Consider the following 25,937-nt stretch of genomic DNA (forward strand, 5'->3'; position numbering starts at 1 on the left):
GCAATGAATGAGTTGACGATATGAGTCCATTAACACACCTCAAATTTCAATATGCTTCCCTCTGTTCCACTAGTGATGAAGAAATACAGTGAGTGCTTGCGGAGCAGTGAGTAACAACAACCCCACCCACATCTAAGAGTACTGTTTGCAGTTGACATGGTGAACAGACTTAGGGTCTAGGTACCATATCTGAAGGGTTACTTTTGGTTCCGAAGGTACTGTATTATACCAAAAGTGTTTGGCGTTATTGTGTGACTTTGGTGTACTAAAGGGTTGGTTTGGATTCACCAAAGTCACACAATAACACAAACTAACTAAGCGATCGATGCAGCGGTAGATCAGCAACTCCCATGTTCAGCGAGCTAAAATTACTGTTTTTGTCATTAGAGTCAGTTGGAGTTGACGAGATCATAGATGGGGCAGCTTGTTCTCACTCTCAGAATGTCAAAATATGTCCCTTGGGAAGTGTCCCTAGCATCACTATAATGATGCTGGGGCGATGTTTAGCATCTGTGTGAGACACACCAGGCTTTCCACCAACACCCATGTAAACCCATCAATATCATTATTAGACACTCAGAGCAACGGATGTAGTTTAAAGAACGTCCACCTGAGGGGGTGGGAGGTGAGGTGGATGGGTTCAACAAATACCACACTTTGAGCCCAGGAGAGCACTGTTTAAGACCAAGACATAACAACACTGGGTGTGGCATTTGTGGCACTCAAAGCTGGGTGTTATGTAAGCCACACACAAGTGCCTTTCTGACTAGTGTTTTTTGGTGACACTGGCGATCTCTTCCTAACGATAAAAAAGTACTTTTGTTGCCTAACTGCCAAATCCTTATTACCACCTTCCCTCTCTGTGTCAGGATACAATGCAAAAGGCTGCCCCCGGCATCATTTTAGTAACACTTGGGGCCCAATATGATGAGTAGGAATTAAATCTTGTTGACTGGGATGTGAGAAAGAGCCTTCTGACAATAAGGTTAAGTGGTGAAGATATTCACAATATAGCCCACACTTAAACCAATCAACTATCAACCAATCAATCATTTTTTTCAAGTGGCTAAAGTATATTTTGTTGCTGTCCTCATCCACAGCAGTACATTGCTTAGCTTCCATGTCAGACTCCAGCCTGCTTCTCCAAACTGGAAGGGTGTACAGACTAACATCTCCTGTAGGTAATACACTGACTATAAGTACTTTACACAACCCCTCTTGAAAATATCTAAACTATCCCTTTAAGCTTATTCTGGGAGAAAATTGTAATGCTGCATAATAAAATTGACATTTTAGTGGATTTACCTATATTTAACAGATATCATTATTTGGCATGGAAACAGTAAAATACTTTATTTGAGTAGTGACTTTTCAATATTGAATATTGGTACAAAAGCTCAACTGCAAAAACATCAGCATCGTCCATCACAAAGCCCTAATCTGTATGCTGGCTGTGCTTTACCATTGTGTGCCTGAATGCATTGCGGGTGCATGTGGGTGAATATACGCACGTTTGTGTGTGTGTCCATGTGTGTGTGTGTGTGTGTGTGTGTGTGTGTGTGTGTGTGTGTGTGTGTGCGTGTGTCCATGGGATGGGGGTTTTACGAGCCGAGACAAACAGCACTGATCCGGATTGTTGAAATAAAAACATTTCATTTTCATGGCCCTAAATCCCTTTGACCTTGCTTTGTTCAAAACCTCCTTGTTGCACTGTTCCTGGATTGTTCCACTATTATTACTGTTGTTGTTCTTTCCTTTTCGTTTGCTGCTTATAAATAAAAGATAATGAAAGTCCCCTGGGCAAAAGAGAGTAGCATTTAATTCTAACAGAGATTTAACTGAGATTCACTTTGTGTGTACTTTGTGTGTGTGTGTGTCAGAGGGAGATAGTCTGGAGTCAAGGAAAAAGGGAGAATAATTAATGGCCCCATAAACAAAGTTAAAATGAATTATCTGACCGTATTGTTTTTCTAAAACTAAAGTGACACTGGGAGTGAATTTGTGAGATGATCAAAGCCATTCTCCATAATGTGATAGAAAGGAGGCAGGCGCACTGAGAAGTTTCGGAAATGGGTCATAACAATCTAGTCAATATGTGAAAGGCCAAATGTAATGAAAGGCTTCCGCATATAGAATTTCAATATTATTCCATCATCCAGCTCCAAAGGACGCTTAGACTGAAATCCAAAATTACGCAGAATGTCCTTTATTAAGTTTCACAGGCAATATGTGGAAGTAGCCTTGAAGGGCTAATTTCACCAGGCAGGTCTCTCTCTCTCTCTCTCTCTACAGAGGGGCAGTTCAGGCTGCTCATATTTAACCCCTTAGTATACAAGGTGAGATGTAATTCATTTAAAGAATTATTCAATAGAAACAACTTATCTTATTTACTCTGCCACTGACAGTTCAACTGTTTTCAGCTCTTCAACATCAACTGACATTTTAACATTGTGAGGAGAAGTTTCAGGGCTTTCTGCCAAAAATCAAGAAAGTGTTCTTGGTAAGGTTCAAGAAAAAGATCATGGTTTGGGTTAAAATGAAGTGATTTCTGCCAGAAAGACAAACTTCTCCCAAGTGCAATTTCAACTGCTAGTATGCAAGCACTTCAGCTACCTCCAGCACGTCCACTTCGACTGATAATTCTCAAAAACACTACATAGTAGGGCAGTCAAAAGATTTATTTATTTAAATTGCGATTAATTGCTGAATTTCAATTGCTAATCACAATAAATTGCATATTCTAATCACATGTTTAAAATTCTATTATTTTGCATTTCAATACAGTATTAAAGTCCATATTGACAAGGTAAGCAATTCTTACCAGAGTGTCTTGATTTGGAATCAAATTCATGAAAGGTTTGATGCTTTTTAAATAAAGCAGGGTGCCAGTCAGAGTCATGTCTGACTTACAGTATAATTATGAAATAGAAAGAAAATAGCTCTGTCACACTGTGGCCAGAAACAGTAAAGCAAAAGTTCATTCCACTGACACTGTTTTTTGTTTTCAGTCTAGTCCCTGTCCAGTTTTTAACCACCAAATGAAAATACAACTCCGCTCTTGGTTTTATGGCAGATACCCACAAAACAAATCAGGAAATTAAAATGCTGCAGCGTGTCTATATTTACAATTCAATGACAGGGAATTATTTACAAGATATACACCTGGTACTCATGGCACCGCTGACCAGTTAGTGAGTCCTTTAGTCAGTTGGGTTTGCAGTGTCGGACTTAACTCTTTCAAGACTACAACTCCTGGAGAAACGACAGGGAAACAATATAGTGATATTTTTGTCTCTGCAGGTGCATAATACTTTTGACTTGATTCCTCTCAATCACCACTTTAGATCCACCTAAAGTGTGTGGTGGTGTATTTACCTGCAAAGACTGCCCCCTACCTGAATTTTCTTTTCCAGGTCCAGGTGCCATCGTAAGCAGCACACATCCAAGAGGAAGTATTAAATGCTTTAAAGGCAAATCATCAAGCAGAGTGAATCTGGGATTGGATTTCACTTTTGCTGGCAATGTTTTGACGAACAGTAATTAACAGTTCCTGCATAGTATACCTTTAGCTGCACTTAGCGCTTACACTTTAACTGAGATTTCAACTTTGTTATTGCTTACATACCAACTGACTTCAACTACACCTCAACCCCTCAATGCATCCTGCATCACCAAAAATTTCATCTGCTTTAATCTTTCTATTCAAACGACAGTTCAACTGCTTTCATCACTTTCATGCCACTAACATTTCAATCAGTTTCATAACTTTGACATGACAGCCTTTTCAGTTGTTACTCGTCAAATGTCAGTTCAAATACTTTGACTGCTAAAATGAAAACTTAGAAGTCAATCGCTGCAGGCCTTAAACTTGATACTGAAGTTTCAGATGCTTTCAGCACTGACTGACTGCAGCAGGTTTAAGTTCTTAAGACTTAAATTCTAAAAGAATAGCTCGCCCCAAAATCAAGAATTCATATTTTTCCTCTTAACTGCAGAGACATTTATCATTTTAGATTCTGTTGGTGCACGTTGCCAAGTGTGGTGCTTAAAGCTATAAAAAAAAATTGAAGACAGTCAACAGCACTGTCTCTTTCTAGAAAATATGATTTGGTTACTAAAGATAATCCACATGTAACTATTTTGTCTCTACCAACCCATCAACCGTAATAACGCGCAGAAGGAAGCATGCATGTTAGCTCACCTAGCACTACTGAGCTAGCTAACAGTACAGCTCAGCCAAGGAGGACACCAATAATTTAACTTGTTGCACTGTCATGAGCATGAGCCTCTCATCCATGAGTAGATGCACACCTCCTGTGGATTATTTTAAGTGTGTCATGGTTTCTGGAAAGAGACATTGCTGTTGAGTGTTTCAAATGTATTTTTTCAGCAACACAAGCCAAGTGCCATCTTGTTCCATTATGTCAGAAACAAGGAAGAGACCTTTACAGATGATATCTTCAACACTCTGCAACTCACACCAAAACAATCTAGATTGATAAATAGCACTACAGGTAAAAGGAAAAATATGTGGTTTTGATTCTGGGATGAACTGTCCCCTTAAAGGTCCTGACACACCAAATCGAAGCTGTTGGGCCATCGGTGAGCATCTGTTGCCTTGGTCTTTGCAGTGTGTCCTGCACCACTGGCCCTCATTGGCCCTTGTCAGCTGTTTTTTTTTAGCCAGTTCAGCTTGTTGAATCAGCGCTGGCAACAGTGGGGCCCATCTGTGAATAAAATCACTCTGATTGGCAGTACGGCTCAGTGCACGCAAAGAGAAATGGAAGTGAGGAAAGTAAACAAACAGCTTATATCCAGAGGGAGTTACACGAGTTGTTACACAAGCTAAGATTATTTTTCTTCAGCCATCGAGCTCTTTAGCAGAAACGTTGGCGCATGGTAAATATGCTCTGTTCTTTCAACACTGGATTGTGTTGTTAATGTGCTAACTGGATAATAGTGTCATGATGGTCTTCCAGTTTCCCTTTTTGAATGACAAATTCAGATCACTGCTGTCATCTCGTCAGCTGGTGTGGAGAGTTATCCCTCTCACACAGGCGCAGAATGTATGTGCTGGTTGTCCATCAGCTGTAGTCTTTGTGGTGCGTTCAAGTGCAACTTTTTAGCCAAGATACAGGCAACATAAGGCAACGCAACGGTTGGCTTTTGGTATGCGTGGGCCTTAAAATCCTTTCAGTGCTTCAACTGTCACTTTAACCATAGCTGCCATACAATATTTCACTGCAGTTGCAATTTTTTCACATTTCTTTTTTTCCGAAGACCATTAGGCGTTTTGCTTATGACAACCAGCAAGTGGCAAGTGTGAAAATGAGGATGCAGAAACCAACTCAGTCATAGATCATCAACAAGGCTGATGCGTCTTAACAAGGCCTAAGATTCTGAATTCAAGAGGGTGACCTGGGATCCAAGGTACCAGAACAGGGCATATACAGTACTACTCCAGTCTGTAGCAACTACAAACACTGTGACATACCACAGTAACTGTAGTGTCTCACAGACTTTTCACACTTTTCCTGTCACCTCCTCTTAATCTGCCATCCTGTTAGGAAAGCAAAGATGAACATTTTGTAATTCATGCATTTTGTGGTTCCCAGTGTTTTACTGTTGAGCCTTTGGTTACTGCATTACTTGTTGAACAAGGGTCAGCATCTGCCACTTAATTCACTCTTTTGTATTATTATAACGTCCTTGCCTTAAAGCAATATATTGCATACTGTCTTAAGCCTCTACATTTAAGATTGTATCAGTATTTTTAAGTAAGGATTTTTAGTAATTTGAATGAAATCAGTTTTCGTCATTAATATGCTAATATGTAGCAACATGCTCCGAAATCTAATCAGATCATCTGGAACCTGTAGAGTAATATAGAGTTACTATCACTTATATTATAGTGTTTGCATTCTAATGACAAGAGTGTGACTATACACACACACACACACACACACACACACACACACACACACACCAAAATAAACCCATAATATATTCCAACACATTTCCTACCTGCAGTATAATGTATTAGTGTGCTGAAGATAATTTGATACATAACACATAATAAATTATGTACAATGTTTTTATATGGATTGTTTTAAGCAGCTGTCAGGATGCATTATGACCACAGTCATAAAACATCACACAGAGCAGACTGTTATTCTGCAGTCTCAGCTCCCACAGACCAGTCCACATGCCCTCATACAGTAGGAACATTATATACTATGTTTTTTCTTGTGGTTCTACATCAGTTTGCAAGTTAATTTGCTGTTTCCATAGCAACACGGTTCAATTTAAACACTAATAATGTTTAGACTAATCTCTTAACATTTATAATTGAAAGATTCATTTTTTTTGTAATTACAACAGCTTTTATCTCATAGTTATCAGATCATTTTTCTTATTTACGATAGTTTTCTAATAAATCTGAGCTACAGATCTCATTATGAGGTGCCAAGTCATAATTGTGTTTCTCATCATTACAAGATGATAAAACAGAATTATGACATGTGGATTAAAGATGTTGAATGTGCTTGTTAGTGAAATGCCTGACATGTCTTACTCATTTAGCTGATAACTGAAAATAGTTTAATGAGAAGGAAAGGTGTCTACATATGTATACATATGAATTATTGAATACACACCAGTGATGTAGTCAAGACGACGTAAATTGAGAACAAGTCATGACCAAGACTTTGAGGGGTCAAGAGCAAGACCACGGTACAGCAAGACCGAGTCCAGACCAAGACCAGACCAGTGGGATTCCCACACTGCATGACAGTACTAAGGATAAAATGTGGAACATGCAAACCATCTATAGCACTCCTCAACTTATCTAAAAGATCCACACTCCCATAAAACCACCCACAGGAAACAAATGACAATTCCTCTTCTTTCACCTATTTTATTCTTATACTACATATATGTGCATATACAGAAGTGTACTATGAGAAATGTCTTCATAAAATAAAAAAGGCACTGCAGTGGTGAGTCTAATGTGTAGGAATTTATTTGTTTTCTATGGGCAAACAAATACAAACATCAAGGAGCCGAAATCATCTTTTTTCAAAACTCTTTTTTTGCACAGGCAATTAAGTGATACCCTCGCAACTGCTGGTCTTGACCGGTCTTGAAATAAAATCCCCAGTCCTCTGTCTGAGACAAGACCAAGTGAAAATGAGGTGTCTGAGACAAGACCTTTAAAAAAGACCAAAACCAATGTCGAGTACTACAACACTGGATAAAAATGCAAATGCCACCATCAGTTCGTCTTCACAAAGACAAAGGAACATGTTTTACCAAATATGTAATAAGATTTTCTGTCCTTTCTAGAGCTGTGTCATCACTTCCCTCTTTCAAAATGTGCTTTTGTGATATTTTTTTCGCTGTACCTAACTCCATTTCCTTTGTGCACTGCCCAGTGGAAAAATACATTGTCAGCACATTAACACATTTTTTAAATACCTAAAATTTGTCACTTTGGCTGTATGAAATAGAGTGTAGAATGGAACTGGAGCACAAAAAGATATAAGTCTATGGCAAATGTTTAGAAAGGTTTTAGCTTACTGAGGAGACAGGAAGGAGAAGACAAGTAGTATAATGAGAAGATGCCACAGTAAAGTTGTAGTCTACTGTGGACTGTAGAGAGGCCACCTTTTTTTTTCCAAAATGGCTGCTGTAAAATAAGACTGAACAAATCCTGTATGTGGGCGTCAACTTGGACAAAGCCATGTTTATTGTCCATTGTTTGTTTTGTGTCTACATAAATATTCAGTGCAAGCAAAAGTGTGTGGGCTTAGTATTGTCATATATTTTCCTGAATCCACAGCAGGTGTGGGCACCTTCTACACAAGCTGTGGTGTGTGTGTATGTGTGTTTGTGTGTGTCTTGCTCCCATTGATTGTGCAAGTGATCTTAAGAGAGTTGGTTTAGTTTCCAGGCGTCCTCCTTTTCCTGTCAATATATCTTGTGCTCGGTTTCCCACCTCCTCTTCCTCTGAACCCCATTCACCCTTCTCAACCCCTCCCCCAGTATATCCGGGCTGCTGCAGAGTCTTTATGGGCTCTACCCAGTCCATGATCACCCAACCTTTTATTCCCCCCGTTCTCCATTTTTATCTGTACCACTGTAATCGTGATACTGCAAAGTAACCAAGCATGCAAAGCCCTCACTTCCCAATGCAGTTACACACTCACACAGACACACACACACAGCCTATCCCAGCTTGAGCTCAACGGCATATCAGCAGCTGAAGTAGATCCGTTGACCCCCTGCTTGTACTCTGTGTGACTGCTAAGGCCCAGGATAAGAGATCCTTAAGCCTTCCTGCCTATTACCACTGTGCTTCCTCCCCGGCCTCCATCCTCAGCTACCATATCCCCTGTGACAAGTTTTCAAGCTTTCCAAAGTATTACCATCATCCCTTGTTGTGTTTTCAATCTCGGAAAGAATACACTGAGTTTTTGGAGGATCGTCTCATCACTCAACTTGAACGCTGAAAAGTGATGAGAGTGCAGACGTTGCCGTCTGCTTGTCCCAAGAGAGTTTATTATCATTAAAGAAAGTGAAACTAGAAGCTAAAGAGTGAACTGAATTCATTAATTAGATACAAAAGACTTTCCCCTTTCTTGGGGGCGGCAGTAGCTCAGTCGATAGGGACTTGGGGTGGGAACTGGAGGGTCGCTGGTTCAAGTCCCCGTCCGGACCAAATATGGAGCGTGGACTGGTGGCTGGAGAGATGCCAGTTCACCTCCTGGGCACTGCTGGGGTGCCCTTGAGCAAGGCACCGAACCCCCCAACTGCTCAGGGTGCCTGACCAAGGGCAGCCTCCTCACTCTGACATCTCTCCACTTTGTGCATGTATAGGTCCTGTTTGTGCATGTGTGTGTGTATTTCAGACCTGTGTGTTAATGACAATGGCGTGAAAAAACTGAATTTCCCCTCAGGAGGATTAATAAAGTATATAAAATTAAATTTAAAAAAAAAATTGAAAATAAAATATCAAATTGAGATGCTCCTCTTATTGTCTTGGAGGCTGTCCTGCCAGCCTCAGCAGACAAATGGTTGCCAGTGGAGGGTTGTCAGCTGATTAAGCTCACCTGTGCCCTCAGGCTATATAAACTTGCCCATGTGCTTCCTCCTGCGCTTCATTTTCTTACAGCTTGTTTTGCACCGTTGACATCTCCACAGCACACATGCCACACATCCATTCACTGCTTTCATTGCTGAACTACACACTCCATTATTTATTTGAGTTAGCTTTAGTATAAACTCTATCCTTAGGGTAATTTTGACTCCATTTTAATGCTTAATGGCTCAAAGCTCTAACACCTTTTCTTTTGATCCATAATTAATGACTTTTCCTAATATAATAGGAAAAACATGAAATTAACATAATGATATGTTTTCGATGTCCAGTACGCATTTTGTACATATCCGTGTTCTTTGAGGGTCATTTTGACCCCAAACGGTTTTAGCTCTATAAAACATAGCAGGCCATCAGTAATTCCCAGGAATTACTGTGCTGTATTATGCAAACCCAACAAAAGACACAACCATCAGGATTGTGGTCTTTGTCTGAGCTAAACATTTACCAATATCAAAATCAAAATGAATAATAACTCTATAAACTAGAAATACCGCCTTGCAGTTGTATGCCTCTGCAAACCTGTTAAGTTGCAGTTACAGTTTACATCCATGTCTGTGAAAACATGGATGTTTCATACACATCTTCCCCCCAACAGCACAGAAGATGTATACAATCAGCACAGTTTCAAGGTGGGCACCCAAGATTAGTGTCACTTAGTCAGTATCTGACCAAATGTCTCCCCTTCTGTTCCTGAGGTATGACGTTGAATAATGGCCAGAAAAGGTTTTTTTTTATGATGTCACAGTGAAGCTGATCTTTAACCTTTCGGGTACAAAACATCATCACTTCATCATTCAATCCTATTTGTGTGAAATTTTGTCAGAATTACCATATGACTTTCTAAGTTATGGCCAAAATCATATTCTGTGAGGTCACAGAAACCTTGACCTTTGAACCTCAACCACCAAATTCTAATCAGTTCATTCTTGAGTCCAAATGGACATTTTTGCCAAAATTGAGAAAATTCCTCCAAGACCCTCTTGAGAAACCCAGTTCATGAGAATGAGATGTACGAACGGTCACAGTGGCCTTGACCTTCAACCACCAAATTCTAATTAGTTCATCCTTGATTTAAGTGGATGTTTGTGCCAAATTTGAAGAAATTCCCTTAAGGTATTCTTGAAATATCACAAGAATAGTACGGGCCGATGGACATCCCAAATTCACAATGTCTCCATCCACGGCTATCGCCAAGGCATACCACTTCGACAGAAAGCTGTCATATTCGCATGTTTTATCCTGGCATCATATGAGCAAACACAGTATATAGTTAACTACAGTATATAATGAATAATGAACAATTTTGGACACAACCAAGTATGCCCCAAGGCGAACATGTTTCAGAACCTTTCCTTTTATAGCACCATTCTCAGGCCACCCAGCAGCTCCTTCTCACATTTCTCTGAGGCACCTTAATTAATCTACAACAAATTTTAAACACATTATATTTAAGCTTCTACAGAACTGTGCCACTTGTTACCATTTGGCTGTGACAGGAGATGGCCATCTTTCCGAGATGCTTGCTGTCAGCCATTCCAAACCCTCCTATGAACTGTTCGCAAGTGGCTCCGGAGTGCATCACACCACAGTTGGACATGCTGAATAGCATCTCCATCTGGACAAATTGGCAATTTCCAGATGGCAATATGTCAGGCAGCATCTCAGCTGCCGGCAGACTGTCACCAAATGCTCACCAAATGATTTCTGAGTTGTACAACTTTTACTAAATCCCAAATCAAGCTTATAATCTGAATGTCAAAATATCTGCTCTATGAATTTGAACCTCACACTTATGACAATATTCATAGATATTTAAACATGTGCCAATACAGCAGCAAAATATTTTCAGTGATGATATTTTATCATCAACTTGAAGTTTAGGTATTCCCAGGTTCTATAGCAAACTCCTCATGGCAATATATATTTCAATTTTCATATGATTTAGGCCACTACCATGGATTTATGCAGCATACTTTTTCCATAATATCAAACATGCAAAGGCATAAAATGTTTTTCAGCTCTTGAGAGCTCAGGCAGCACTCTTCTCTCTAACCAGGGAGCTTTAAAGTGTTTTTGTTCCTGCACAAGAGGTTGACTGTTACATTACCAGCCAATATCAGTCAGCTCACACGTGCAGCCCACTCTGTGCGCAGTAGGGCCAGTGTGTTTTTTTTTTTTTGAGGGCGTGCGTTTTGGATGGAGGTACATCAGGCGCTGTAGGCGATGGCTGTGTTTTCCCCAGAGAGTGTTCGCAAGGAACCAAAAATCAATGCAGGCAGCTTACGGGCCATTTGAAGGGCCTGACTCCCTGCTCTCATTCATCACCTAACAATCTGCCACCTTACTCGAGAACAAATCCTCACAGGGACCTCTCAGCACAGCTACGGTGTCCTGGATGTGTGTGTGTGGTAGGTATGTGGGTTTTATTGGTCGATCTCACTGCTTCATAACTCCCAACTCCTTTTAGTCTGTCAGTGTGTGTGAGTAAACCAAATCAGCCATTAGCTCTCATACACACACACTCTTGATACCGCCCATGGTTGAATGTTAGCATGAAGCTCCATTACTGCTCATTTACAGGAAAACAAGGCAGCTTAGCTATTCATTTTTATATTGTTTATGATGCCCCTACTGACCCAGGATTTCTTTTCATTTTAAAGTCTCAAATGGAAACAACACTTTCTAATGATAAACCTTTGATGATAATGATGTTTTGCAGTTAAGTCAATTATGTCCAACTTTTTTTTTAAAAACATACATTTTTAAAATGTAATCTCTGATGAATTCAGCTATTTAAAGTTAGAGAAATAGTTTCTCTTGCTAATGATTTTAGTTAACTATTCTGTTGTGTTAAAGTAAAGCCAAATACTACACATAAGAAAAACTTTCTTGAAAAACTTAAGTCCTCAACAAAACTTTATTTATTTATTTATTTATTTATTTATTTATTTATTTATTTATTTATTTATTTATTAATTATTTATTCATAGCGTTTTCAGTTTAATTAAATAAAGTATACATTTTTATCCATCCACACTCCACAAGATCCCAAGCCTGGCTGGCAGATTCAAACCCAGAAACTTCTTGCTGTGAGGCAGCAGTGTTACCCAAAAAAAAACAACCAAAAAAACAAAAACGTAGGACCCGTCAAGTTGCAGTTACAGTTTACATCCATGTCTGTGAAAACATGGATGCTTCACACTCATCTTTCCCCTAACACCACAGAAGATGTATACAATCAGCATACTTTCAAGGTGGACACCCAGGACACCAGAGATTAGTTTCACCAATTCAGTTTGTGACCAAACGTCTTCCCGTCTGTTCCTGAATCATTGCCAGAAAGGTGTTTTTGCAGAGCATTGTGATGTCACAGTAAAGCAGACCCTTAATGTTTGAGATCATCATCATCATCAGATGTTTTATCGTATTAGACATTTGTGTAAAATGCATGTTTTGTGAGGTCACAGTGACCTTGACCTTTGACTGTCTACCACCAAATTCTAATCAATTCCTTCTTGGGTGAATGTCCAGAGGCGGGGCTTCCATGGTGGCACGGGGGGGCACCCGCCCCCCCTGCAGTCTGATTGGCCACCCCGTGTGCCCCCCCCAACGGCCATTGACTCATCATAATGTCAATCATTGCGTTGCGTAAAGTTACTGACGCTGCATGATAAGACGGAAGCAAAGCCGAAACCTTGTTTGATTAGACTATGTTAAAAACTCATGAAGGCTTTTATTTTGGAAAAAGAAGGAAGTGGCTCCTCGGCTCCGTGCATGAACTCGTGTAACTTCACCAGTCACGGACTTTTTTTCGACGTGATGCTCAAAGGTGCACCGAGCTAAGGTAAGAACAGAACACTACAGGTTCTTAAAAACAATGTTTTGCCAACTTCTGTTCCACTTGGGCCTAATTTGGTTGAATTTGCATGGGAAATTGTTCACTGTGTTTTACTTTAGTTAGCTCTCCATCTGGATAAATGTAAGCTAAACATCTCTCCACTGTTTCAGTAGCGTTAGCATCCTTCGTGTGTTGAGCGTTTTGCTAATAGTCAACAACAGAGTATCATGTTGCCACTGTAATGTGACGGTACAAATAACATGTTGCTTTTCGTTGTGTTTGTGGACACGTTTTTCAATGTAGACTATAGTATGAAACGGAGGCAGGGAGATATCTCCAGCTTCTTCACTAAGAAGAAAATTAGGGAGAGTGACCAGGAGGAGTGTGAGAATCAGGGTGAATGCAGCCAAGCTAACATTGACCAAAATTCCCAGGGCCAGACCAGCGCTCATGGACTTCCAGGTGAAAATGCAGGAATTAGGGAAATGCTTTAAAATGTGTAATGTGTGGTGCTCTCTGCACAATTACAGTTATTTAGTGAATTAAGGAATTTAAATAGGCTACCTCCTTTTAATCATGGTACTAAACCAGCACGCACTTAAAATTGTGTAGTTGTTAAACAGTTCATATATTCATGCTATATATTATTTAAAAAATAATCATGTACACTTTATAATGTATGTTCAATTAAAAATTGAGTTAATTAAGTGCTGACTTTGTCAATCAATACTTTCAGATGCACAAAGGGAGAGGACTGACAATGGTGATGAGTCTGACCATGCTGAGTCAGATGACAGTTGCAGCTACAGCAGTTGCAGCAGCTCTAGCAGCAACAGGAACCCCCCAGTTCATCCGACCTTTGCTACGCCGAAAGGTCCCCAAGGTAGAATATTTATTAAAAATTATATTAACCTATCACCTCAACATCTGAATTACTCTTTTGTATTAATTTTCTGCTGAAATGCAGTTGTCCCTTTATATATTTTAAAGGGCTTGACAATCAAAATGTTACTTTCGAGTTGTTGTTGCTTAATGATCCAACTCAACTTTTATAAAGTTTAATAAAATCCTCATTTAAAAATTCCAGAATCTTTGCATATATTTTTCAAACATTTGCCATAGGAACAATAACAAAAGCATATTTCTGTCTTTAATTGTCAGTGTTGATCATGAGTATTAATTTCCACAGACTTATTTTGGATTTATTTTTAATATTTCCAGACATTTCTCAAACCAGAGCTGCAGGTCCTGCGCAACCTGTCCTGAAGACCTTCCCTCGCACCCAGCACGGACAGGGTAGGACCAGAGCGTTCAGGGCTTCGTGGTACAAAACCTATACCTGGGTGGAATACTCCCAGTGCCAGGACTGTGCTTTTTGTTTTGCATGTAGGCATTTTTCACTGCCCTGTGTTCCAGAGACAACGTTCACCTCAGCTACTGGCTTTTCAAACTGGAAAAAGGCCACGTATAAAGATGGAGGTTTCCGCTTACATGCAAGAGCAGAGCACCATCTTAATGCAATGGCGGCATGGACGGAATATCAGCGGGGTGTTGAGAACAATACATCTTTACTCCAGGCAATGGACAAACGGTACCAAAAAAAAGTAGAGGACAACAGGAAGTATATCAAAACAGTTGCTGATGTTTTGCTATGCACAGCCACTCAGAACATAGCACAGCGTGGCCATCGGGAATCAGAAGACTCAGGAAACAAAGGCAACTTTTTGGCCATTTTGGAGCTCATAGCCAAACATGACCCCTTAGTAAAACAGAAAATGGGACATAGCAATGCCAAGTACACCAGCAACCATACTCAGAATGAGATTTTAGAGGTTTTAGCAGACATGGTGAGAAAGGACATTATTGAAGAGGTAAAAGAAAGTGGGGTGTTCAGTATTCTAGCTGATGAAACAAAAGACTTAAAAAAACAGGAGCAAATTTCATTAGTACTCAGGTACTACTACAGAGGTACAGTGCATGAAAGCTTCATGCATTTTGAGCATGCAGACAAACTTGATGCTGCTGGGCTAACTGAAAAAATTGTTAATAGCCTGCAAAAGTACAGTTTAGAATACAGAGAACAGCTGGTGGGGCAGGGCTATGATGGCGCCTCTGTGATGAGTGGCAAGCACAGTGGTGTGTCTGCAAGAATACAGTCCCTGGCCAAGCATGCCTTTTATGTGCACTGCAATGCACATTGCTTAAATTTGGTTATTGTGGACACAGTCAGAGCAGTACCAGAAGCGTCATGTTTTTTTTCCTTGTTGCAGCGTCTTTATGTGTTTCTGTCAGGGTCTTATGTCCACCAGAAGTGGCAGGACATACAGCGCTTAATGTATCCAGAGGATCAGCCACGAGAGTTGCCCAGACTCAGTGATGTTAGGTGGGCTTGCAGGTATTATGCCTGTCGAAACCTAATGGACCGGCTTCCAGCTGTGCTATGCGTCCTTCATGATATTGATGAGGAGAATAGTGGAGACAGAAGTGTTGAGGCACGTGGACTGCGAGGGCAGCTAAACCTAGATTTCATTGGCCTTCTAGCAACCTTTAGAAAAATACTTGGAGATACAAAGTTTCTGAGCGACATGCTGCAGTCCTCATCAGTGGACCTCGCCAGAGCAATTGACCTCATTGAGGCGCTGCAGGATTCAATATTAAAATATAGAGATGATTCATCTTTTGACCAGTTGTGGACTGAAGTGCTAAGCACGGCTCAGCGGTGTAACATCAGCACAGAGAGGATGTCTAAAAGGCAACCTAAAACAAGCTCTACTCTTAACGACACTGTTGTCATGTCCACAGTTGGTCAGCGTTACAGTGACACCAGCAAGGATTATTTTTGTAAGACTGTTTACTATCCGATCCTAGACCGTGTAAACGCTGAGCTAGAGAGGCGGTTTTCAAAAACCAACTGTGATATCATGCGAGGGATTCAGGCATTAAATCCTAAAAGCAACATATTTTTGGAGGAGGCTCCTTTGTTTTTGTTTGGAACCATTTATGACACAAACCTGGAGGATCTGAAGCATGAGCTCCACCAAGCTAAGCGGATCTTGAAGAGAAAGGAGGCAGCTGGAATGAAGACTCTAACCAGTTTGCTTGAGTTTACAGGGTTCCTGGAACCTTTTAAAGAGGTCTTCTATGAACTGTTCAAGTTGTGCAAAACTGCTTTGGCCCTACCTGTAAGCACAGCTGCCTGTGAGCGCAGTTTTTCTGCATTGAAACTGATCAAAAATCACTTGCGCACCACCATGAACAATGAAAGACTGAGTGATCTTGGTGTGCTAAGTGTGGAGTCCAAGAGAGCCAAGGCCTTGGATATGGACGAGTTTGTAAGGTTGTTCAGCAGCAAACACGGCAATCGCAAAATACAGTTATTTTGAAGTGTCAGCACCTTCAAATGAGTGATACATTGAGTGGTACTTACTCTGATTGTGATACAGAACACATAATTGTTTAAAATACACAGTGTAAAGAGCTGAGCACTAGTGATTTTGAATATTGTTGCTGTTGTCCATTTCACTGTGAGAATTTGAGTGGCTGTGGGGCATTATTTTTCTAAAGAGTAACATGGAGCAACCTGTTCTTTGCTGAGCACTAGTGATTTTGAATATTGTTATTGTTGTCCATTTCACTGTGAAATTTGAGTGTCAGTGGGGAATTATTTTTCTTAAGAGTAACTACTACATGGAGCAACCTGTTCTTTGCTGAGCCTTTTTTCCTCTGCTTGAAAATTGCATATAATTAATAAAATGAGTATATCTGGAACCACAAGGTCTGTCTGAATAATTTTGGTGTCATAGGGAACACTTTGAGGATTTGTTGAGATGGGTAATTATCAGTATATGTGTTACTGGTGAATAGTAAATGAAGATGACACACAGTAAAAATTAAATAAATGTAATGCCCCCCCCCCCAAAAAAAAGCACCAACTTCTGACTAACTGTAGGCTACAGCAAACATCATAGTGTTCTGTGTGTTAGCCACTTGGTAAAAGTATACCTAGCAGATTTAATGTGGCCAAGAAAAGCAAGATGAAAACATAAGCAATGTAATATTGAAGTGGGCAGCCTTCATTTTTGTTACTTTTGGGCGGCCCCCCCAGATTTATTGTTGTCACGCCCTGTGCCCCCCACCAGAAAATTCTCTGGACCCGCCCCTGTGAATGTCTTAAGTGAAAGTTTGTGCCAAATTTGAAGAAATTCCCTCAAGGTGTTCTTGAGATACACGTTCATGAGAATGAGATGGACTAAAGGTCCCAGTGATTTTGAAATTTGAAAAACATCCCTTCAGGCATTCTTGAGATATCGCATTCATAAGATTGGGACGGGCAAACAACCTGAAAATATAATTCTTCCGGCCACGACTATCGCCGGCTCGGAGGCATAAATATATGCCGGCATGAACCCGTGGTACACTTATGGTTTGGGTGTTTGACAATATGGTCACCCTAGTCTTAGGGGATATTAGCCGTATGATGCTGTTAGCCTGTCATTGTGTATGCAGGCGGACTCTCACCAACTGTATCTGGTGCAGAGCTCACAGTCCTACAGCAGAACCCCCCTGTGCTGGGTGCTTTTAACTATGCATATAGCACTACAAACCTCCCTTTGGTTAAAAACAGCAACACATTTGGACCTTGCAAACAGAAACAAATTATGTGTTTACAAGTCCTCAGTGCACAATTTATGTCTTATTTTATGTGTTATGGCTCGTGATTTGGTTGCATATAGAATATGTATATCTTCACCAAGCAATCCCTATAAACCCCCATGTTATAATACCCGACTTTACAGCAGAAATAAACACGTTTGGGGCTTTACATCTAATTTTCCCATTCATGAGAACCATACTGCGGTTCAAGTTTTATGTAACTCACCCATTTACATTTTATTAAGGCTTGAAGTTACGCATAATTAAGGGTGCAGTTGCTTTGCGTGACAGGCTGTCCGCAAGGCGACACCAAAGTCCATGAGTCCTTTCCAACCTTCTCATCCCAAATATGGTCACTTCTGGCACCCGAAAACCAAGATGGCAATGCCAAAAATGCCAAACTCAAGGCTTCAGAATGGGAGTCCACAAACCAATGGGTGATGTCACAGTGACTAAGTCCATTATTTTATACAGTTTATGACCTTCACCAAGCTGTAGTAGCCATCAGTGGTGGAGTAAGATGCGATTCAGAGCCTTTACTTCCAATACAGCACTGTTGAAATGTTACTCAAATAAAAGTATGAACAAAATATTAAAAAAAAATTAAAATGATTAAAAGTAAAAGAAGTCAATGTAGAAAAATGCTCCCTGTGGCTTTTAAATTATTATGTATTGCAGGGATGCACTCTTGAAATGTAATTTTTTAGCTGCTGTATTGGACTGCAAGTAATGATTATTTTTACTCTGTAATCACCTCCTGATTATTTCTCGATTAATGAACTGATTTTTTGGTGTGTAAAAATTCTGAAAATGGTCTCATAGGCCAAAGCAACACCTTCACAATGCTTGTTTTATACAACCAACAATACGAAATTCAACATTATTTTAAATTGAATTGAAATTATTGAAATAATTAAATTAAAGGAAAAGCAGCTTAATCTTCTCATTTGTGAAGTTGGAAGCAGAAAATACTTTTGCATGAAAAATGAAATTACTATCAAAACAGCTGCCAATTAATTGTATGTTAATTGACTAATTGATTATACCTAACCTCCAATTAAAATAGTCAGAGATCAAATTGTGCTGTGTAGGAAGCTTAAAAGGGAGCGTGGAAAGAGGGAATAAAAAAAAGATTAAATTAAAAAAATAAAAATTAATAGTGTGACAATCTGATAGCAAGTATATAAAAATGTATTTTATGGAGTGATTTAAAATGCTGTAGTGAGTAACACCTTCAGTTCCTCAGGCAGGTTGTTCTGACTTGGGAATCCTGCCGGCGCTCAATCACAAAGCATAAATTGAAAGAAAAAAGTTAAACACTCGTGCTTTGGAGACTAAACTTCCTTGAGTAGGGGCGTCTGCATTTATGTGATGAAAATGACTGCGTATTACCGTCTAGACAATCTGACTAACTCCGTCCCAGGGAGCATCCCCTCCGCAGACTGAATATTTTATCACAGGCAGATGGCGGATCCACAGAGAGGAAATGACTTACAGAATGGCTAACCTGAGCTGGGTTAAGATGCAAAGACAATAGGATCCACCAGCTGGTTAACACACCAGAGACTCCAATAACAAAGTTTGTGTGCTAGCAGAGATTTCTAATTGATTTGTTTTTCCCCCGGCACACCAGCTGCTGGTGCCAGATTAGCTAAACTGAGTGTCAGCCTCCATCTGAGGAAGACTCTCAGGATAACACGGTTAGTTGCTCACCCTGAGCAACACAGGGGGATACTGTAAGGTCAGCCATGAACATTACAGCCTGGTGCTGGGAAGAAATCTTTAAGAAAGGGAGAAAAGTTTCAAACCTTTGAGAAACTTGTTGTTTTAGTTAGTTTTCATACTTTTAAACTGAACAACAATCCTGGTGTCTTTATTGTGGTTTACTGCACAGAGGCGTGTCCACAACAGTTTATTTAAGTGTCACAGGTGTGGTATTGGTGTGAGGTATTCAAAATGATACTGAGTGTTGACAGCACTGTGGTGTGAGCATGTTGATTCAGATTCTAGTGAGATGAGAAACAAAATCCAGGAATGCCAGTTTCACTTATAAATTTGCAAGTTTAGAACTTATCAGATGCTAAAACACGGTTTATAATATCATGGGACATGATACATGACAACTCCAGAAAGTTAAAATCATTAAACCATTGATTTCATACTCCTTTTGAATGATTGGTAAATAGTAGGTGACCCGGATGTGTCAACTGCAGTGCATTAAAAAGTGCAACTTTTTTGTTGGATGACCCTTTTTTTCTGCATTACACAGCACTGTAGTTGTCTCATTGAAATTACTGAGAAGGCAGCGTTTCTTTTCACCTTGTGCAAATGCCTGCCTGAACACGCACCTATGCATCTGTAGCATTAACCATCCCTGTCCAGGTCCCCCTATCTTTGGAACACACTGCTTAGCATCTCAGGCTAACAAAATATGTGTCATCTTTTACATTACTTTTACAAACTCACTTCTATCTGACAGCCCTTTAAATTTAAAACCACTATAACGTTGTACCTAAAATAATTCAGATCTAAAGTTTTTGTTGGACGGCACAATCCCGGTACAAGTTGATGAAATTGACATATACTTTCTGTATTTAAGTATAGTGCACAATACATTGTGTCGTCTACACTGGGGTGCCCACACAGTCTGACATTGTGAAGTCTTCTCTGGCTTTAAATGTTAAGTATGTGAAATTTAGGGGGATTTAGTGGCGTATAACAGTGAGGGTTGCATATTACAAACTTGAAACTTCTACAGGTTAGGTGTTCAGGAGGTTCTTACCGGGAGCAGAATCCTCCACAGAGGTCTCCTCCTCTCCACAACAAACAGACCAGGTGATTAAAACCAGTAAAACCACTGAATAACAAATTACATTACAAATCAGTGTTTCTCTGATGCTGTTTGGCATGTCGAAGATGGCTGGCTCACCCACAACATGGTATTATGTGCTCATCTTTTTTCTGATAACTTAATGTGTGCTCTACTTTATCTGATACAGATTTTCAAGAGGGTTTTACTGGGGACTGTATCCGAAGAGGTCTCTTTCTCTCCAAAACTAACAGACCTGTTGATTTAAACCAGTAAAAACACTGAAAAAAGCACATTCACATTAAAATAAATCTGTGTTTCTCTGATGATGCTCATTACAGATGGGCTTTAACTAGCTGGCTGAGGCAAAAACGCAAATGGCCTTATCTTGATCCAGTGTTTGGTTTTGTCTGTTCTGGATGACTGTAGAAACATGGTGGTGCAACATGGCCATCTCCATAAACGAGAACCTGCTTGCAATGTAGTAATAACGGCTGATTCTATGGCAACAAAAACAACGATCCTCAGTTTAAGATGACAAAAGAATTGTCCAGTATTGAGCTAGAGCACTGCGACACAGGCTGCAATGAAATCCTTTAGGGCAAATGCACACTATCAATGTACGTCCACTATTTACATGTTTCTTACTTTTAGCTTAATCTCTTTGCAGCAGCAAGTCACCTCTCACAAGATTTCAGAACTAGACTTCTTGAGCGAGACTTGGGTACACACAAAACTAACAAACCAGATCAAGTGTTAGGAAAAGAAAAACAGTGCTTGTTACTGGACCGATTTTTAAAAGATGTTGTTCCCATTAGTCACTACAAACCCATGGGAAATAGGGTCGAGTTTGAAAAATATCGACACCTCCTTTTTAGTTAAAGAAGCATTCGAACTTGACATTAATGTTCAGTCATTGGCCAATATACCATGAGTTTCTCAACAGCTGCACATTAGGAATATCAATCTCATAACTTAACACCTAACGGATACAGTGGGGGGAGCACCCAATCAAATTCCTTGTGGAGCCACCACCAAACAGGCCAGCGGTCTTCAGCTGTTGCCTCCACTGTAACTACATTTGACCCAGGTCTGTATCCCTCATGCTCTAACAGCTACTTCCTGTTCCCTTCAAAAGGAGTTGAATAAACAGCTAATATGGTCTTGTACCTCCTCTCTTCCCTCGCCTGTGCCGTAGTTAAAACCCCATCAACACACCACGCAGCTTCCTTCCCCAACGTGCCCACCTTTGGCCCTCTGCACTATACGTACCATAAATCAACACTGGCAACAAATAACATTACAATCATTCAGTAATGGATTGCACCTTTCACTGGGGGTATGCGCGATCCATTAAAATTCAATTTAGCCCCCACACTTATTTCTCCAAACAAGTAAAAGTGCCAGTCATCATTTTGTGATGCAGGCAGAGACTCGGGCACTTCTGGGCTGGGGAGATTGATGAGAAGAGAGATTAACACTTCATTTTCAACGCCACTGGAGATAGCCAGACCATAATGAGATAAATGGACTGAAAAGAGAGTTAGAAGAAAGAGAGAAGGAGCAGAGAGTGTATAGACAGAGTAAGAAAATATAAAGATCCAGTCAGTAGAGGAGTGAAGAGTGTTTGAGCACCAGGCATGTCTGACAGGGTTTCAGACCCAGGGCAAGAGGTGCCGGTAGAGGGCGGGTGGGGATGGATGAGGCAGAACATAGACTATACAGCTATTACAAGACAAGCAGGCTGACATTCAACTGGTCACTTTCAAGGCCCACATTCACCCTGTCTACCTTCTGACCTCACAAAGCCACCTCAAATCTGACAAGTTGTTTTCACAGATTTCAGTCTGAAAGAAATCCATTCAATAGCATTTAAGTTTGGCAGATACACCAATTTGTAAACTCTGAGCAGTAACTTGCTGCCTCTGATATGTCATAAAAATCATAAACATCAAAAGTTGGTGTTGCAGATACACTTATTTAAGAAGCAAAATTGTGTTTCTTTTTTATATTGCTCAGTCATCCCCAAGTTTGTCCAATCAATTACAGGCTAGTATGTGGTGTATTTATTGAATCAAATACAAGGATGACATAATATAAGACAAGGACATGATGTCAGTGACAACCTTTGAATTTTGCATTGGAGCCAGACTTTGATGTCACATCTATTAGAGTTAATGGGGCAGGAATGTCAAATGACACTATAACTCATCATATCTTGGTTGCTTCACCTTTGACTGAAAAATACCTCTACCAAATTAAAAAACACACATTATGTGAAGTTGACTGATGTTTTTTAAGTGTCACTTTTCCTTGTTATTGGTCTCCAAACAGATCATGACTCTGTCCAGCAGCTGCATATAACTCAACCCAAGCCCCTGTTGGGTCAAGACAGTATTGTAGGCTATATGCAATTGATTATCAGTAACTAACCAACCTTCAAATTGTTAATGATATTTAATAATATTCAGGAGGGCTCAGGTAAGCTAGCTCTATAATGCTTCCTAATGTTATCATTATGCTGTATTTTGTTATTTTGTTTGTCCATGATCTAAGTTTGCATTTGCACTTTGTTCAGCTAATGTTACCCAGCAGATAACCTACATTAATTTTAAGGTAACACTGTAAACATCAGAATGACATTTCTGTCTGTTCCGACAGTCACTATGTCACATTAGGCAATTGTGGAATCATAAAATCCTACCATGACTCGGCTGACAGACATGACACACTACACAATGGTCCACACCAATCATCCCTCGTCGTCTTTCACAAGGTGAGTGATGTCATCGGGTTATTCTTGTCCTTTAATTTCAGTAACTGTGTGTGTTCATGTGCCAGCCGAAATGTTGTCGTCATAATGTAAAAAAGTGTCACTAGATGGCAGGAGCTATATCTGAAGTACCATACACAAACATGCAAGTCACTGAATCTTCCATAACAAGTTCCCGCAAATGTTTCACAATAAAAGCCTGGTTAGAAAATTGATTCTCTCAACCAAAGTTATAATGGGCTTTTAATTTTATACAGATACAGGAAGAGTTGAGTTTGAAATGACGGTGCAATGCATTAACTTTATCAAGGCAAACGGGAGCTGATAAAAGTAAAAGTATAAAAATACAGAGGGAATAACAGATGGGACATGGCCCATTTGGCCGGGGCTTGAGTTGAGTTATATGCAGCTAACCGACAGAGCCATGATGTGTTTAGAGGCCAATAAATGGAAAAGGAATGTACACATTTAGGTAAAAAAAGGAAAGTGAACATTGTGTAATGTGTGTTTATTTATTTGGTGGAAGGATTTTCAGTCAAAGGTGAAACAGCACAGATATGATTGGTTATAGTGTATTTGCCATGCCCACCCCAAAGACTTCAATAGAGCTGACACCAAATTCTGGCTCCAATGCAAACTTGGAATGCTGTCACTGATTTTGTGTCCTTTCCTTGATCAAATATAGTAAGTACAGAAGTGTCAAATCAATCATTCTAATTCTAAGATTCCCTCACTCATTGCCAGACCACAATTAGTACAGCTAAAACTGGTTTAGACATCAACATTGTTTACTTCATTTACAATAAACATCACTGTATGAAATTAAACTTTTAAGCTGCAAATATGTAAAATCTTCACAAAAAGCCATTATGGTATGTCAAGGTATAATACAACATACAATAAAGTTCCATAAATACATTTTCTTTAAACACTTGGTGACAGTCATAGAGAGTATAAAATAATTTTCTATAAAAAAATAAATAAAAATTATGGACTCCTGTTTTAAAGCCTTGAGTTTTGCCTTTTGGTCACTGCCATCTTGAACATTTGGAGCCAGAAGTGACAAGAGGGTGGAGCTTCGAAGGGTTACCGGTGATGCTGACTGTGAACCCAAGAACACCGCTGTGGTGGAGACCTGTCAATCACAAGTGGCCACACCCTAAATCATTCCCCTTTTTGTCATCTATTTTGCCCTAGGCAGTATCATCATTTACAAAACAAACATCATGTCATATTGAAGACGATTTGAAACTAACCCTAACTGACCATAAACTCATTAAGAAAATGTTTATTAAGGTGATAAATTCAGTGAGAAATAGGATCATTTTCTTGTATACTTATACAGAATCTGACTTCTTCTTCCTAAGTTCATGGACAAATACATCCAATGTCAGCCCAGCCAAGGGCTCCTATCTGTTAGAGATGACTAATCAATGGTGGTCAGAACAAGATGACGGAAAGAAGTGAAGTCATCCTCAAGCTAGCCAACAGAGAGAGGGCAAGTTTACAGTACTTCTGCATTGGCTTCACTTTTCAGAATTGGAGATAACACAGTCATGTTTGAGTCCACCTGATGTATGTAAGTTAAATATTCGCCCTTTTAAAGCTCTGTTTTTGTCTCCACCAGCTCCTGAGAAAAATATCTGGCTCTTTACTTGTTGGATGTTGTAGCTCAGTCAGCAGCTAGTCTTTAACACTCTGTCTTTATATAGATAATATAGCTTTGCAGTAGATACTTATAGTATATAACATCACATATAGCCTGAAATTCCTCAGACTGTTTAAAGGCATTTGTAGTTTTTCTGTTCGACTGTTAAATGGATGTTTTCCTTTAGTGCTTATATTTAAGTGTTTGCTGAATATTTTACTTTACCTGCTGTGATGATCTAACATTGCTACGAGGACTGATTGTTTCATCTGTTCCCGGCTCATCCACCCACTCAGCCTCTTCAGCAGACAGCGTGTTGGAATTCTTCAGCTGCTGCGTGATATTCTTACTTCTGATTGTGTTTGTTAGATGCATGTTTCCCCCTGATTTACAGCCACTAGAGTATGAGTCACATTCCCTGACCTTGAAGCATTCAAACTGTATATGTTGAACACATATTAACACCCTTCACTGTGTTTACATTGCTGTATGTATTTAGTTGTTGCAGTAAAGCCGTCCTCCAGCAGAGTGCTTTGAAAGGGACTTCGTGTTTTTTTCAGTGATGTACACGGAGCCGCGTTCTCGGCTTGCATCTCAAATTGCAAAGCTATTAGCCACAGAGTGCCCGATGTTTATAGCCTTGGCTCGTTAGGGCTCTGGCTCCCTTATGCTCCTTTATGCATTTTGTACAGCTTTTAGCCTCTTAAATTATTAATGTGTGTGTGTTGTTCTTTACTGTTTAATGTGTAACCTTTCATATGCTGCTGTCTTGGCTTGAAAAAAAGAGATGTTCATGTCAGTGCAGATTAAGTAAAGGTCAAATGAAAGTAAAATAAAAATATAAATACAGTCGGCAGGTCAGGAGTTCAAATTAAGCATTTAAAGTGGTGTGATTTAGTAAGCTGGCAATAGCGGGGGTACCGGCGCTCGGCAGGGGGTTAAGTAGGGGTGTCGCCACTCAGACACCACTCTTTCATCTAACTGCAGAAATGCATTAATGTGAGTATGTCTTTTTGCCCTGTTTCCCCCCAGTTAATGAGGCTGCATGTTGCTTCT

At 39.9% G+C, this 25,937-nt stretch overlaps 2 protein-coding genes across 2 annotated transcripts in view; one reads left to right on the forward strand and one right to left on the reverse strand.

Annotated features, from left to right (window-relative positions):
- Positions 1-25,937, reverse strand: part of LOC117256754 (receptor-type tyrosine-protein phosphatase gamma-like) — a 621,431-nt gene that overhangs the window by 281,202 nt on the left and 314,292 nt on the right. The window lies entirely within an intron of this gene.
- Positions 12,938-16,849, forward strand: LOC144464682 (zinc finger MYM-type protein 1-like). The gene is made up of 3 exons (XM_078172474.1): positions 12,938-13,004; positions 13,735-13,881; positions 14,220-16,849. Exon 3 carries the CDS (start codon positions 14,519-14,521, stop codon positions 16,379-16,381), a length of 1,863 nt encoding a protein of 620 aa, XP_078028600.1. The 5' UTR covers positions 12,938-13,004; positions 13,735-13,881; positions 14,220-14,518; the 3' UTR covers positions 16,382-16,849.

Source organism: Epinephelus lanceolatus, chromosome 1 (genome assembly GCF_041903045.1).
Source record: "Epinephelus lanceolatus isolate andai-2023 chromosome 1, ASM4190304v1, whole genome shotgun sequence".
Classification (NCBI taxonomy): domain Eukaryota; kingdom Metazoa; phylum Chordata; class Actinopteri; order Perciformes; family Serranidae; genus Epinephelus; species Epinephelus lanceolatus.

Coding starts and splice junctions, on each gene's coding strand:
- LOC144464682 (XM_078172474.1), top strand. CDS start 14,519: ATGGCGGCATGGACGGAATATCAGCGGGGTGTTGAGAACAATACATCT.